At 35.9% G+C, this 17,955-nt stretch overlaps 1 protein-coding gene across 2 annotated transcripts in view; it reads right to left on the bottom strand.

Moving 5' to 3' along the window:
- MTA3 (metastasis associated 1 family member 3) overlaps positions 1-17,955 on the bottom strand; it is a 136,788-nt gene that overhangs the window by 89,006 nt on the left and 29,827 nt on the right. For both annotated transcript variants that reach the window (XM_039569009.1, XM_039569010.1), the window contains exons 5-6: positions 11,039-11,102; positions 9,857-9,974 (exon numbers count right to left, since the gene is read on the bottom strand). In XM_039569009.1, coding sequence (XP_039424943.1) covers positions 9,857-9,974; positions 11,039-11,102 — 182 coding nt within the window. The remainder of the gene's footprint in view (positions 1-9,856; positions 9,975-11,038; positions 11,103-17,955) is intronic.

Below are 17,955 nucleotides of genomic sequence, written 5' to 3'. Positions count from 1 at the left end.
GCTCTACAGCTATCATTAACAACAAAATCTCTATGACAGCTATCATGCACAACCTTCCACACCAACGACGGTCTGCAGCACAAACCATTCATGCTGCACTGCAACCAGAGGGCCAAAATAAGATGGCTACTTTAACCATTTCCTTCAAGTTGTAGAAAAACCAGAGGTTCATAACAAACAGAACACTGATAACAGAAGCCTAAGTCCCCTCAAGGAGCTAAAGGCAGCAGGGTATCATGGCTCTTTTTTTACAAAGACCAAAACTTTGACGGACTTCACCTCAAGCATAAATCACACTTGACAAAGGCAGACATGCTTTTACAATTTGGTGCAACCAACAAACAAGAAACCAAACAACCACAGAAAAAACCCACTCCAACTATCCCCAAGCAGGACAACCTGCATAGCTCACCTCAACTGTTGCACAGCTTTTAAAAAATCTAATTGATAACAGCACAATTTCCAACTCTTCTAACTTATCCTTGACTGTTAACATAGAAGTTGTGGATGATCTGAGAACTGAAGCTCAGAAATTTCCATGACCATACTTGGTCTCTTTGATCAAAATTATACATGCAGTTAATACCTCAACAAATTGTACCACAAGGCAACAAGTATTTTTAAATAACATCACTGAAAACACTTCAGAAAACACTATGGTTTACATTGCAAAGCTTCAAATACCTAATTGAGCTTCTCTAGTACATGTGGCCACAGCCCTAAACTACAGATTTTCCTTGCAAATGCATGATTAATCAGAAGCAAAGTTTTACTGAAAACAGGCATCAACAGGCCAGTTACATGTGTTTTGCTTAATTTCTAGTAAAACTGATAAAATTCTATAAACATGCTTTTAATTGCCCAGCACAAAAATCACTAACTCAGCTCCCTAGAAGCAAGATGGTCAAAACTGATGTAAAGGATATTATAATCCTATTAAAATTTGGCATGAACAACATTGTAAAGTGTATTTTACTGTTCGTGATGATCAAGCATTTGACAGTTAATTAAGCAAAATTTATTGTATGAGCTTAATAACAAAAAAATATTCAAATCTAGCAAAGGACTACCATGTTTAAATTGGTTAACCCTCAAGAAACAGCTCTTACTTATAGAAGATATTGTAGAAAAAATTTCATGTTAACTCAAAGTCAAAAGTGCAACCAACAGAAACCCTATTTGAGAACAAAATATATTTGAGCATATATAACCAGGAATTTTATTATTTGCTGGGATTCATCTCATCTAAATATCTGATCTATTTTAGATATTCATTTTCAGCTGAGATGAATCAAGGCTCAGCAACTCCTTCTATTCTGACCATAAAGGTAAGTCTTACTGGGTTAGCACCATCACACCTGTTATGTCTGGTGTTCTATTGCAGCTTCCATAAATAGGAACTCCTAGATCTGCTTGTTATATCTTTGTTCCATGCACTTCTTCTGAAAAATCCATTGAAATAGAAAGCCACCATCTTATAGTTGAACAAAGACTGTTCTACTTCTGCCATTTTCTAACCAATATTTTGAAGTTATAATTTATTTTGCTGCTAATTTACCAGTTTTTCTGTCAAATATAAAATTTCAATGAATTTCACACTGAACTTGGTGAAATAAATTTTTACAAGATTCCAAGGCATCTAGAAGCAAACCTGAGTTAGGCATAACCATCTCCTTTTGTACTTGCCCCTAAAGGTATTTTTTATTTCAGACTTTGAGCTTTGCTTTCTGCTCTCTGGGTCCCAGTGAGGTCACCTTGAATTGACAGGAAACCTGGTTTTAGACACTGACTGTGAACTCCCAAATTACTGTATGTAGGACAAGGGAGGTAGGCAAGCAGGTAGACACACTAGCTCCTCAATCCCATCCAAAAATAACTTTATGGTTGACAGCTTTTTCCACGTAATTCTTCCCCTCACCCACTGCTCATCGAAGAGCCTAAAGGTGCTGCCGTTGCCACCTTCTGTGAGTGCACAAGAAAAGCAGCTCTTCCTTTGATCATACCTAAGCAACTGGGTTTACATTAAACCCACTAACTTATTCTTGAAATGGCAATTTGTTTCACTCACAAAGGAAACACTAAAATCAGAATCATCAGCCCTCACGATTTTTTAAAGCCAGTTAAACACAAAAGGTTAGATGGATAATTCTTGAAACATTGAACTCAGGAGAAAAAGAGGCAATATTTTACGAATTTTATTTTCTAAGAACTACCTATTGTATTAATGTGTCCAGTTCATATCCAGCAAAAAAGTGATCACTTAGCACAAATTACAGACCATATTTTCTGGAAATCGATAGGACATGAAGACACAATATTTGTTTATCCTGTCAGATATTTCCCACAGACGTGCACTGTCTGTCTTCAGAGTATCTGCCTGTCCAATTTTTAACTGAAATATTTGAATACAGAACCTTCTAAAAATATTTCATATCAAGGGTTTTTAAAAGGGACTGATTATTATCTTCTCACAACAGAATTAAATCATGGCAACTACATCAACACTAACAGAAATAATCCAGCACACAGACTTCTGACAACAGAATCAGATGCACCATTCAAATTACTGCTGTAGGTCTCTGGCTTTATGATTTTCAAACTCAGCAGTGGTTCATATAATGAAGCATTATGTTCACATAATCAGCATTATGTACCACAAAGTAACAGAACAGATCCCTCCTCATGAGATTACATTTGAGTTTCACTATTCTAAGGCATATTTTTCATTTATTACATGAAAAAAAGATTTAGTTATATGGGAAGCATTTGTAGAACCAGAAAATACAATACACCAAGTCTAAGCATCTTGAACTTTCACTATTTTAAAAATCCAAACAGATTGTAGATGAGTTTCTCATCTGTCTCTTTACTTGTAACTATGTTTAAACTCAAAATCCTAAAATACCAATATTCCCAAACATTAAAAGGTTTGAACTCTGAGTTTAGAAGTTTCCATTTGGTATGTCTGGTCTATTAAAAACAACATGCTCTTACAACTGAGTTGCAGTAAGAAGCACAAAAACAGTGAAGACTTTAGAAACCACCCTTAAAGTAATTAATTTATTCTTTTTCAAAACAGAAAAATTTTAGAAACTTTAAATACAGTTTCTCTGTACATCATCCAAATTTTGCTTAAATTTGTCCAACTGCTCCCTTTCTTCCTACTAAGCACTCAGTTACTTGAACTGCATTAATTCTAAAATGCCTTGGCTTCAAAAACTAAATAAACTGCACAGCAAGTACTATTTCTAGGCACTCACTGGGTATTTTCAGGTGTGCAAGAGGGACTCCAGCTTTTAGTTTGTAATTTTATTTACGAGAAGAAAAAAAAGCTTCAAACAGAACATCTTTCCTACAGGCTGCTTCTTCCTCCATTTCAGACTCTTATTCCTCTTCTGTATGTCTTAGTAGGGGGTACTCCTGTTCCTTACCCACTTCACACTCTTTGTATTGCTTTAAATGGCCAGAGAGAACCCAATTGTGTCAGATGCCTGCTCCATAAAGAATTCCCTAGGGTCTCCTTTTAAACCCAGATGCAAGAGATATGCAGTGCTGGGCAGGGAACAGGACTGCAGCTGGGAGGGGACCATTAGCATGTGACTTAAGATCATCCCTCCAGGCCATTAAAACAGGAACTTCCAAACAGTCTGGCATTGCTGATGTGGGCATTCAATCAGGACTAGCAGCCACTTCTCCAGATAAACCTTTAAACCTAATCATTCCACATCGTACTTGTCAATGTCTTGCTGCCTCTCTCCTTCCATATACCTCTGCATGGAAACGGAAAACTCACTTCCCAAATCAAACTAAGCCTTCCTGCATCCATCATCGCATGTCCCTCTCTGGCATGTCTCCATTTTGCCCAGTGATGTCTGGCTCTACCTGACTTGCTATGTACTCAGAATCTTTAACGATGGGGAGAGCTGGATGAGCTGAAAGGAGCTGCTGCACACAGACAATTAACTCACAGTAAACATTCTTAGCAGACACTTCCCCCTGCTCAGATAACCGTGGCTGGGGACAGTTGCCACTGGGATGCTGCCCAGGATAACACAAGAGCCCCTCGCTGTCTGCCAGCACCGCAGGGCCTTTCCCACAGAGCTGCCCCTCCTTCATACCCAAATAAATTTCATACATTTATGAAATATATGAGTACGGGTAACTTCATACGCTATAATTTTCCCTTCAGCTAGACAAAAATTAAGGACATCTCACATCACAGAGGGAGAAAACCATCTTTGTGATTAAGACACATTACTAGATGTGGGATTAATTTTTTTCTTGTCACTCTTCTTTTATCCTCCTATTTGCTACAACATAGTCCAAATTTCAGATGGCATTAAAACGGCTAAGGTCTTCTCAGACCATCAGTAGAGTCAAAAGGTCTATAAACTACCAAAGAGTCCAAGACCTTGACAACATGATCTATTCAAAAAGGAAGCAAATAAGATAAATTTAAATTAATTGTTGGAAGAGAAATCAAATTAATTTTCTGCATTTGTGATGACTGGACAGAAGTGGAGATGTTCATGTGCATCATGAAAGACCTAAAAGATACATCTTAAAATGAAGCATTTGTAGGAGAAGTAACAGAAAAATTATACACTAGGAACAGTAACAAGTTATTTGAGTTTGGACAAGAATCCTCTCCAGATTTCTACAGGGTCTCAGGAATACAACAGCTACTAATCGAGACACATGAGCTCAAATCCAGTTGTGTTATACCAAGGGCGTGAAGGAGGGAGTGTGAGCTAAAGAAAAAATGTGGGCAACTAAGCATAGTCAAGGCTCACAGCTATACTAGCCAAACTAGTCAAAATTGCAACAACGCCACAGTGGTCAATAGGCCTTTTATAAAGAAAAATCCCACCTCACGTAATTCCTGAAGTGCTGCAAAAAGATCATAGAGGGACATAAGGAAGCTCAAGATGACAGCCTATTGGATTTCTAGTAGGCTTTAAACAAGTTTTAAGAAAACTAAGAAACCACAAACGACAAGATCTCCTGCATGGATAAACAGCTGATGGTCTGACTCAGCATGGTCCTTCCTACACTGCTGGGCTGCTTTCTTGAAAATGCTGATTTCAACACTTAAACATGTTACATTACCTAGCACTGCACTGTTCTACCACATCCTGGTACATGAAATCAAATGTAACATAAGAAAATCTATTTTGATAAATTACTTTAAAAAAACCCCATAGGAAATTGTTATTTCAAATTGTTATAATTTTCTTGAAAATACAATTGTTCGGTTGGGATATTTTTTGGCAGAGAATTACTACAGACAGTTTCACCAGACTTACATACCATGCCCAGAATGCAGTCATGAAAAAATATTTTGTTAATTTGTTTAGAAAATATCCTTTGCTTCAGAAGTTTTAATAGAGCTTTGATGGACAGAAGAACAATTATGGACCTTTTCTGACTTGGTTGCAGCCTTTCCACTTGATTCACAACACCATCAATGAATGAAAATAAGCATTACTTAAGAAATTACTTATTTGGCCAATGAGATTACAGTAAACAATTGGCTTCCCTATTTGCAACATGACTACAATTGTATTTGTTCAGCTAAGCTGTCATGCATTTTACTTTGTGACAACGCATTTACATTGTGTGACAGCTGCAGTTAGACCTGTGATGGCATGCATGAGGCAAAAAGAGCAGTGCAGGCATGTGACAGAAACAATAATGCATTAGATGAACTCCTACAGAGCAAAGAAACTTTCCTGTTTCTCCCATACTTAACCATTATCCTACTTCATAAACCAGATCCCTAATGACATGCCAGCACTTTTCTCTCTCTCTTTCTCTGCTTTTTAGCCAACCATGTAAAACAACCTGTCACTGCATCAGTTGTTCCACTGCCTGAGACACACTGGTTGAAATGCCAGAATTTAAAAACATTTGGACTTTAAAGCTGTGAGACAAGTAAGAATCAATGTCATATAAAAGTCTACCAAGTATCTAAACTAGTTTGCCTGGGTGCAATCTCCCTGTACACAAAACATGACTAAATACAATCTGTTAAAGGTGACAAAAATTTGATCATATTCAGAACAACCTATAAAAGTGTCTTGTTACTAAGTAACAATAATAATAATGCCTTGCCCAGACCAACACTGTATAGGGTTTTGTTCTTGCTTGTTTAGGGTCTTTAGCTTTGTTTACTGAAGTTACTAGTCACCTATAAGCTGTTGATCAAATACAGCAGGTGAGTGCACCAGACAGCAGCTTCTGGCCATCACACATGCAGAGAACCACATACCTTGCTCCTGTACTGTGCAGTAGGGATGCTCAAAACAAGATACTACTTGTCCAAATTCATGCTCTTGATTCTCAGAGATAAATCTTTTTATTCTTGCTGTGCACAGAGGAGAAGAATGTTGCCCCATGCTGGATACAGATGTGAAAATAAACTGCTACATCCACCAAGCAAGCCACTAGAGAATGTGTTGTTAAAAAAAAGAAAGGACCTTCTTCTGTATCCTGCTAGCCAGAATTTGAGTCAATGCTGTAGAACAGTCTCCTGCCTTCAGGAGCAACTAAAAAGACCCTAAAAATCTTCAAACTAGAATGTAGACAGACTGTAACGCTTGGCACTGGGGGGATGGAAGACATCACACAACCATATCATCATTCAAATCTGACAACTTTTACCCCCAAGTTTTACTCCCAAGAATGGTGATAACAAAAGTCGGAAGAGACTGTGGAAAGAAATCTGCTCTGGTCTTTCTCCAAAGTTACAGTCTTCACTAAATGTGTGATCTAAGCAATTTAGCTACACCATTACAAACAAAAGTGGCATAGATTTACAAGGTTTACGCTTTTCAACCAAATTTAAACTTTGTTTACATTTGTTTACCGCAATTGTGTAAAGGATTTATGACCCAATATAACTTAAAGTGGGAAAACAGAAAACAGTTGAATCCGGAATACTTTATTACACATCTTGTTTTTAATAAACCTTTTAGTCTTTTGAAAGTAGGCGTTCTTTTCATTTCAAAAATTAAAGAGAAATATAAATTTATAAAACACCCCTGGGGCAGGGAGAAACAGGTATGCTGCATTATCCAAAGTTTGACCTAAACACCTGCTTTTGCAGTACGTTTTACTCAAGGATGCAAAAATGGCAACATCAATGCAAGGAAAAAAAAAATCTATTCCTACAAAAAACACACAGAGTTCTCCAATAAACACCAAAAAATCCAAAACAAAAACACTATAGTCTATTCAGATAGAACTGGAATATTTCATCTACTAGAATTCATCTGTGTATTTTCAACAAATTAATTTCACGTTTATAGAGCATTTTTTCCCTTTTCTGCCATGTTGTGACTGGTCTTCTGAAAGCTAATCTGAACTGTCTTTGGTCATTTGAATTGGATTTATATGCCAGTAACTTTGAAAATAAAACAACTGATGGTGTCTGAATCTTTGATTTGTCTAAACTTTTTTTTAATGGTTCTGGGGATTTTCTGTAAATATAAAATATGCCTACCAACCACCTTCAAAAAGGTAGTCTTCCTTTATATTACAGGACAACTTTTATGTGTGAACAAATTCAGCAATGCTTTGAATTTTATTTCGCAATATTATTATTAGATGATATAAAATCTGATTTTTCCAAACTGACAGGATGTTGTCTAAATTCTGTCTTTTAATTTCAGGTGATGGCTCTAGACTTAAGAGTTACATATTAGAGCATAACAATTTGGAGATACAGATCACTAGCCACTTTTAACAATACAGGCTGAAAATTTACATAAAGATTAAATATCTTCACAGAATCCATATTTTCCAAATATAACTCTTCTAACAATTTTTAACATTGCTTAGATTTGTTTTCATGAAAGAAAAGGCTTGACAGTGAATGGATTAACTTCCAGGCTGTCAGCTTACATAGACACAGCAACAGCTGAATCATCTTTTGTTTTTCCTTGGAGGTCAGAGGGCTATGGAAACATTTAGAAAAAAATCAGCCCAAACTACCATAATTCAGATATTTTTATCCTCCCAAAACCAAACTCTTTTTTTCCACCAGCCACTTGAAATAAGTGCAGATTGATCCAACTAAACTGCTCAAGTGCTCCATGTACCAACAGATCCTTGGTTTGTGGGCAGTTTCGTGCTTCTTAGCTTTGATGGATTATTACTTCCTACTAAAGGCAGCAAGAAGACTGCACCACTCATTGCATTTTGGGGGTTAGTGGGGTGTGAGAAAAAGAAGACAGTAACACACAGTGAAATCCTATCTCCATGATATGAGAAAGAGATCATCTACTCATGTTAACTAAATCAAGTATTTAACTCAGAATGTTAAGCTCCAGAAGAACTTGGTAACTTTAGTTTAAATGAATATGGAATTTAATTTTAGAAAAAAACCAAGTAAGTAAAATTTGAACAGGAAAATATTTATATGTAATGTTCACTATCTCATAATTAGCCTCTGTCTTTAGTAATTTAAGTAAGAAAAATTCAGTAGGAAAAGATTTCCTGTCTGGCAGACAACCCCAGTTATCCTGAAAACTACCTACAGTTCAACCAGGTACTTGGGAATCAGATCAGTACTTCCCAGTTACCTCTCACACACATTGAGACAGCCATTTCCACACTAGCCCTCTGGCAAGCTTTCCTCCTGAGCATATGAATGCCTACAGGACTATTTTTTCCCTATGGCAGGTACATTTTACAGCAAGAATAGCAGTGGATCACAGTCTATTCATAAACATGTTCTGAAACAGGTCTGTACACCTTGTAAACAAACCTGGAAGTGACTTCCTAGAGTTTATTTCTGGTTATTAAAAGACGAGTCAGAATAATAATGCAGATGATCTATTAAACAACATTCATTGTAAAATAATCTGCCACTTGCCAGGAAACCAAATTATTCTTGTTTTATACATTTATTAAATAAGCTCTGTAGAAATCAGAAATAATGGGGGATTTTGTGCAAAAGAAAAAGTACAGCAGCAAAAAAAAAGCAGATCATGGTGAGTAGAAAACACAACATTTAAGGTTACAAATATGTATATTTGGGGCATTCAGAACTCCTTGGACTTACTGCAAGTGATGTTCTTCTCACATAATCCTTTCTTTTTAAAGAGTAACTACCATGATTCTTGAAAATAGTATCTACAGCTAGATACTTCTGAGGAAACTTTTTTTTTTTTTAATTTAATGGGCAAATACAATTGCAAGTACAACAAGACATGGCTATTCATACTTCTTAAATGCCATACAAACATGAAATAAATATTTTACTTGCAATTTTGTTTAAAAGAATAGTTTGTACATAGCAAAACACTAAGGCATAGGTAGTTGTGCTAGATTATAAATAAATAAAATTTTAAAAATATTAGTGATTTTAAAGCAATGCCAAGGCTAGAAATAGTTGTTTCAATCCTGCTACAAAACAGACAAGAGGCTTTAAAGAAAGACAATATGTTAAAATAAGAAGAAACAAAGACATACATTCTCTATGCATTCTTCATTTTAAAAGGGAAAGAAGAAATATATTTTTCACTTGTTTTACTACAGTGTTATTATTTTACAAAATGGGTTGGTTCTTAACATCTTCTCTCAATGCAGCCTATGTTAAGTAACTAACCAGACCATATAATTAAACAAACAAATATTGAATGCCTATGCACAGACTGGAAACGGACATATTTTTAACAGCTATTCAAGAGCCCTTTCTTTTTCCATATCTACTGGCATTCATAAATTTTCTCAGACCTACCATCTTACTTTGACTGCCTCTATGTATTAATTTAGTTCAGAAAGTCAGCATGAGCAATAATGCAATATGAGGACTTTTATTCTTTTCACTAATCAAAGATCATATATTTACCTTCCACAAGCATGTCTGGCACATCTGCTTGATATCTGGGCCCCACTCTGATTTCTCCCTTGTCTGCTAAAAGCGTTTTCAATGATGGATCATACACCAATGAATAAAAAAAAGTATCCTAAAAAAAAAAGACACATTTGCAACAGCATAATAATTTTTAAAATTAGGTTTGTTAACTTGTAACACCTCCCATTTGGAAATTTGCACACTTGACAGAACACAGATTTGGTACATAAATCTTTATTTTACATAATACAGATGTTTCATGAGTACCTTTAAAAGCTAATTGAAACTTCTCTCATTGATAGGACTTACTTCAGAACAGAGCAATAATGAAAAGAGTCATACACAAAAATATATCAATGGATTTGAAGAGAATTAATGTTAACAGCTTTCTGAATTTAACATGTTTCCACTCATAAGTATCTCTACCATACTGACTTCCCATTATAAATTAGTCTCAAAAAAAAAAAAAAAACGAAAACAAAAACAAAACACTGCCTGTGTAAATCCTTTTCAGGCACTAAAACAGTACTGGCAAATGTGGAACAATCACATAAGTATAGGCCAAGTCCTGCTCTCAGAAATATTTTTACTGATTATCAGTGGTTTGGTGTAGGAATTTAAAAATAAAGGCATGTTAATTTCAGTTACAAACCACTGTCTTCCTGATGTTATATTAAGACATTCCAAAGAAAAATATGTTTATTTTGAAGGCATTTTGCAATACAGTTATCTTTCAAATTCTTGGGGAAATTTCTTTCTCTCTGGTAAAGCTCAGCATCCTAAGTACCTTCTAGAGGAAGGTGAGGAGATACTTTCCATACAATAAAAGGAAAAAAAAAGGAAAGATTAAGGAGGAAAAAAAAGCACCATGTGAATTCTCCCTTCAGTATCGACTACAGGAAAACATCTCTATATTTTTCTTCTGTAAGATGCCGCATTGAATTACTTTAAATTAATTATTTTCTAAATACAAACATATTCATAAGAAACCTATCATTTAAGAGTGTCAATTAATTTTTTATCCAATAACATTTTAAAATCAGTGTTTTGAGCAACTAATTTTTCTAAGCTATTTTTCAAAATAAGATCTTCAAAGTGTTGTTTGTCCATTTATTAAAAATGCAGCTGTAAAAGAAAATTAAACCCATCCTAATATTTAATAGAAACCACAATTACCTCTTTCTCCAGGTATGACAGCACAGATTCTGTCTCATTCAGAAGTGCAACACTGCATTTTCCCCTACAGAAAGACAAGCAAGAACAGCTGCTTAGTAAAAAGTTCAAATTTCAAGTAAAGAGTTTTTTATAAGAAAACAATCCAGATATACCTTAATCTTCTACACTAAAAATATAAAAATATTATAAAATATAAAAATAAGCATTGCCATACTTTAAAAATACCAAAATTAACATCAAAGCATCAAAATAAATGGCTGTATTGACCCAAGCATTCAAATACATACAAACTGGGATATAGTTTCAGTAATGGAGAAGCAAAGAAAGAGAAGAGGTACAATGGCAAACAATACATACACATATAATTAATAAAAAGGCCTGGATTAAAGAAACACCAGTCCAAGTGACTTATCTCCAGTATTTTTAGTATATAATCTGAAAACAAACAACCCAAACTGGAAAGAACATAAGGTTTTACCTTTGAGGCTGTAAAAACAAAGCACCTTTCTCTTTTGAATGGAACTATTTTTAATAATGAATCATGGAATTCTATTAGTTTCTTCTACGCCCACATTAAAGTGCTAACAACCGCGTTTCTGTGCAGCCTCCTGTTGCTCAGCAGTGGTACAGACCTGCCCATGTGTAACACAAGTAGTCAAGGCAATGGGAGTTTGACCCCACCGCCCTCACCCCCTTCTCATCCCCATCTCCCCCAGCATTGCCTTGCCTCAAATTCCTCTGTCTCCAGCTTCTCTTCAGAATAACCTGCAGAATTATTTTTAACAAATGGTATTTTAAAGAAACACTCATGGATGTGGATGAAAAATTTAAAGTGTGCTGAATCGTCTTGGTAACAACTCGCATTTTTATGTTACCATTTACAACTGAACGACCATTTTATACATATATATGTATGTACGTATGTGTGTATATATATGAAGATATATTTGTTACCCCTTACATACAGCACCTCGTATTTCATGCACCTAAATTTTACTCAGTTTAGTTGGTATTTGCCAGGAGGTTCCTGTGCCCTTATACATACAGTTACAGGAACTATGCCCCAACAACCATCTCCCATCTTCCCTCAGGGAACAGACCAGAATACAAATAGAGAAAAAGTAATTGTTTGAAGAACACCATCTTCATTTTAAGATAACACCAAAGCAGGTATTGTAAAAACCTGTCGTTCAAGTCAGGGAATGCTGACTCTAAGCTCAACCAGAGGCATTAGAAGCCGATTGCTAATGGCCGATCATTAAGTGAACATAGCCAGCTAATGCCTTAATCACTGCCACTGCACATCCTGGGAAAGGGGGATAAGCCACACATTACCTCCGGAATTCCTCCTCATTGTCATACCTGTCAGGAGAACCACATCAACAAAGAGAAATGATGGGAAGAGGAGAAAGAAAGTCTGAGCACAATAAACAGCAGAGGAAAAGCCTCCTGCAGTGGAGAAGTAGAAAACCTCCTCGATACCCCATTTCCTTGACGGTGCTTTTGAAACCTTTGGCCTTGATAATTCCAGAGCCTTCACTTCTAAAAATTAATTATGCTGTAGCACGAAGTCAGTTTTCCAACTTTATTTTAATATTTTATTGGGGTTTTTAATGTAAAAGGCTAACCAGGAGTATACCTTTCCAGTCTGCTTCTATTCCATAGAGGTCTAGTATGCTCTCTCTCTCCACTACAGCCTGCCCTTCTTTAACTCCAATTACCACAGAGGCATTCACTGCTTCACTGCCATCGCGACTGCAAGAGTATTTTATTGACCGACCTCATCTTTTATTGCTGGTCCGTTAAAAAATTCATTTTATTTCATTAAGACACAAGATTAGTCCCTGCAGCATGTCTTCTAAGTGAGTGAATTTCTGTTGGATGTTACATTTCTTTGTACAGCACTTTAACCATCTAACGGCTGGAGCCACAGAGGTTACAGAGGTAATGTTTTGTATGCATATATGACCTCTTTACTGCAGGGACTTGTGTCTCAATAAAGACAGTACTAGAACTGCAGCAGACACTAAAATAAAAATAAAAAAACAACAAAACTCACATTTGAAAACAGGTAAATCACAGATTTTTTTCTAATTTTGACTCTCTATATTACAGTTACCCATTTCTGTAATCTAGAAACCTGCAATACTTAATATAAGTGATTTAGAATCTTTACCAAACTTATAAAAGCTTCTGTTTATGTAACTCCTCTCTTTCTTTCCCATCGGAGGAAAAGCTTCTCTGTCTAGCTGCAAATGCCCTGCTGGGTTGAACCAAGCATCTAGTTAATTGTATTGTTTCCAGCACCCCTCAGTCACGGATGCTAAGGAAATAACTTAAGTGAATATTGATTTGCAGTAATATGCCCCTTAATATTCTCCTACCACCACTGCACTTTTCACCCTTTCTTCAATACTAATAATCAAAAAGCCCTGGAGAAAAAGTTAATGTCATTTAAACCACATTACAAGGCGACTTGGGAGTAATTTCTTTAAGGGATGTTTCTGAAAACCCATAGCTTCTCTGGATTTAAAAACAATATTTTCCTCCTTACAGAGTTCTGGAGCTTCATTCCTTAATGTTTGTAAATAATTTCAGAAAATTGGGACAGAAAGAGCCATATCAAATAAATAATCAATATAACAGGATAAAATCTGACTATTCTAAACTAGACAGAGAAAAGAAAGGGGGAGCTAGCTACCTACAAAAACAAATGAAAGAGCGTGTACGCTGCATTTACCAGATTATGAAATCAGTCACACACCAAAATAAAATTACACTCTCTTCTTTCAGAAATCCTACTGTTTGTGCAATTTGAGTATTACTTAGACTGAAGGCATACAATGCCACAGTTTCATTGTTCTATTGGAGTCTCCTGCCTGAAATCTGTCACTAAACTGAACAAAACTCAGGTAAAAACTACAAAGAGCTGGCTTTAAAAAAATAATTAAATAAATAAATGAAGAGTTGTCTACTGTTTTTTCACGTATGAAACCTTCCTCCTCTTATGTGACTCTGATTGTCTGATCTAAGCTGTATTCCTCCAACAAGCAGCATTCTTGACTTAACTGGTATCACCAAGGTGAATTATTAGTTAACAGCATCAGAAGGTCTTGATGTTAAGATGACATATCTGGTTTGGTCCTTTTTCTCAAATTAAAAATATTCAGAAAATTTGTTTTTATTTCCTACAGAATTAGGCAAAATTTATCTTGTAGGAATGTTGAGGGAAAGTTTCAGCAACCTCAGCAATACACAAACAGCAAACAAAAAAGTAAGTTAGCTTTTATGTCTTCATTACAATTTAATTTTGATGAGATTAAGTTGTGCCTCCAGAATTCTTTCTGCTCTTAGATGTACTTCATATTTAAACTGGTCATAAATAAAGAGTTGTTCCATTGAGCTGACAACTATGTCAACAAAACTTATTATATTATTAAATCAGACAGCAACAAAAAGTAATTTAGAGGTCTTGCAGTAAAAGGAGACAATAAAACTTGACTGTATATATGTGCTCATGGTATTTGCCAGCTTCTATCATATAAAACACTTAGGATTGAATTTCTTCACCTGTCCTAGTAGCCAGAGCCACAACTCATAACTTTTTTCTTTAAAGCATTAATCATGTGAAAGCTCTTTTCACATGCAACACCTTTCTTCACTCTCATTTGTTAGAAGCTTTTGTCTGCTTGTAAGTTTTTTTTGTATGTCCCAGGTGACTTCACCAGTGGGTTGACGATTCCTGATCATTTACACCCATCAGCTAAGGGATGCCTGACAAGCTATTTTTCCATACATACAACCTACTTCCATACCCCAGGGAAGCCCTTCTGTTACAATATAGAAATGAGACTCACTCTCTCTCTTCACAAAAATCATACTATAGAAAAAGTGCCTTAATGATTTTGTAGGAAAGGATTTCTTCAACAGCCGAAAGCTAGGACCATACAGTCCCAAAACCAAACCTCTAACCATCTACAGCTGAAACCTCAAAGCACAGAGACACTAGTGAGGATTAAAAGGAAATGGTAAGAAATACTAGTCATCATGTTAGATAGAAGTCTCATTGTGGGGAACATAAGGATTTGTTTTCTTCCCCTCCCTGTTTTAGGGAACTATATTACCTTGGATGGGTGGGGGACTGTTTACTGCGGAACAAAGAAAAGGAGAATTAAATTCTAGCAAATAAATGACAGCTTTGTGAGACTTTTTGAGTTTCAATAAGGACCTAATGAAAATCAACATTCTACATGAGATGTCAGTTACCATGCCAGTCCTGAAGTAGAGACTTCACAGAGAGTAAGCTAAGACCTAAGAGATCTTGAAAACTAAAGACAAAAAAGTACCATATTTCAGTGAGACCAAATAGAGGAATGAAAAATGTGGGAACATACTTTAGACAAGATTCTGACATCAATATTTAGATGAGAAAAGGACAAGACTGCCCTTACTAAGCTGTTACAATGAAGGCAAAAGATGATGATAACCAGCTCAAGAATTACACCAGACAATGTTATGAAAAGACTTCAGTATAGTCTGGTTAAACAACCTAGAGCAAAACACCAAACTGCCCAGAAGATACACTTAAATGCCTTCTTGTTTGCACTGTCTGGGTAATTGTTCTTTAAAGACCTTTTTCTCAAAGTACTCAAAAATATAGATTAAAATCTCTACCTACATTTTTAAAAAGCTGATGCAAACATTTCTATTTTAAAACTATCAAAATGAATCGAAATCAACAGCAACTTCTTCATTTTTTTACAGTCCCTGTTGGTTTCAGTGATGCCATGAAGATTTTTTTGCCTTTTCTTTTATACCCCTGTTATACCTTTTTACAACTTCTGTATTCTTAGTGCTTTTTGCCTACATTCTTGGACTTGTTTGTCAAGCTGAGAGACTAAACATTTTAGAAGCTTCGTAGGTAGGGGACCAGACTCCAAGGTCCTCTCCAGAACACATTCTGTAAACTAAGATAGAACCATCCAGGGGAAAGCTCCTTGGGGAGGGGGGCTCATTCAAGCGTCTCATTGGGGAATTTTTGATAGATATGCTAATTAGTAAAACCCATAATGTTATACCAGATCTTTTGGGAGTGTGCATTTCGGTGCATTTGACCTGGACATGTGCACCTAAGGATCCTTAAAATAAATACCAAGGTAAAATCCCTTTTTCCCTTTTAACTGTGTATGACTCTTGATTTTAAGACCAGGAAAAGGCATCATCAGCACACCAGTGGAAAGCCTCTACAATTCCCGTTCTGCTGTTCTTGCAGGCTATTTCTTCACATTTTCACCAGATGAGTAAGACAGCCCATGAGATACTAATTTTTTTAAAACAAGGATTTCTTGGAACAGGAGGTATGCAAAAAAAAAAAAATACAGAAAGAAATGACAAGAAACAAAACACCTGCTGCCTGCTAACCAGCATGAATGATAGGAGTAGAGAAAGGCAACCTCATGGGTTCAGTACCATGCCAATGAAATCTCCTATTGGAATGAAGATGTAGCCTATGACAATGACACAGTGCAAGAACTCTCAGAACTCATTGCTCTGGGTTCCCACCAAGTCAATGAAACTTTAAATGCATTGCTAATTCAGATACAAGCGGCAGAAAGAAAAAAAACACATGCAGGCATGACCCCAGAGACTTGGAAATAACAATTATTAATTGCTCTCCTGAATATGACAGAATTATGTTGGATGATTTTGTACAGATATATACCAATTGTATCTTGATGATCTGCATCAAGAAATGTTAGTGTCTTGGTAGACATTTGGAACACAGAAGCATGAGTCACTAGCTAGACAGTCTGAAAATAAAATAACAGGAAAGAATATTAGGAAATATTATGCTTGTGAGAAAAATCTGATTTGATTTTAACATATGCTGTTACTTCAGTGACAATCAGAGATTAAACTAAAATGAAGGTGCATAATGAAGAGGGGTAGAAAGGAGCAAGTGCAGGAGTAGAACTCAAGAGTAATCTTTCTCATATCCAGCATAAAGGGAGAAAAGGAGGAGTGGGAAAGGTACAGATACTAAGTAAAGAAAGAGAGAGCTACCTGAAATAACAGTACTTTTTTTCCTGAACTCTCTTAAATGAGAAAGTGTCCTGAAGATTTCCAATGAAACATCCAGTTTGAGCAAGTCACGATCCCTTACAAGCAGCCTAAATTGCAATGATGATCACCAAACCACAGAGTGGGAACTGTGGAGCTCAAAGAGCTTCTACTAATTATATGAAATTGATTCCCCAGTCACTGGAAGCCAATATTAAGAGTACCTGTGCATTTTACTTTGAAGCACAGTTTAAGGGGCACAGAATGATGCTGACAGACACATACCAATGTCTTTATAGCAAATTTCAAGTTCACAAGACTGCAAAGAGATTAACTGGAGAGCAAGCTATTGCTTAACACTAAAAACAAAAAAAAACCCCATCATCATAGTGATTTAAACCTACAATAGATCCCTAACTACATTTTGACTTTTAAAATATTCAATCAAAATTTGGAATTGACAAAAAAAATTTTCTGCATTGTATTGATTCATAATGAATTGGCTCAAGTTTGTCTCTGTTCATTTACAGAGCCATCTCAAACATGAAGAAGAAAACCCAAACGAAAACCAAAAGTATTCGCTAGGTGACTACTACTGGGATCTGCGCCTCTGACAAAATAATGCCAATCTTCTGAAGAGTACAAAATTGTGTATCTGTGGCCAAAAGATAAATCAATAAACTTGATATTATCTGACTAATACATGCTTGATCAAATAAAATTAAAAATAGAATGCATGGCAAACTGATTTATGCACATCTAAATGAACTAGTAAATGCCTGGCATCTGAACACATGCACAGATCATATGCATGGCCCAGGATTTTTATACTGAGTGTGGCTTTTAGTCAAAAAATT

The sequence above is a fragment of the Corvus cornix genome, chromosome 3, assembly GCF_000738735.6.
Source record: "Corvus cornix cornix isolate S_Up_H32 chromosome 3, ASM73873v5, whole genome shotgun sequence".
Lineage (NCBI taxonomy): Eukaryota > Metazoa > Chordata > Aves > Passeriformes > Corvidae > Corvus > Corvus cornix.
This window is presented reverse-complemented; position numbering and strand designations above follow the sequence as displayed.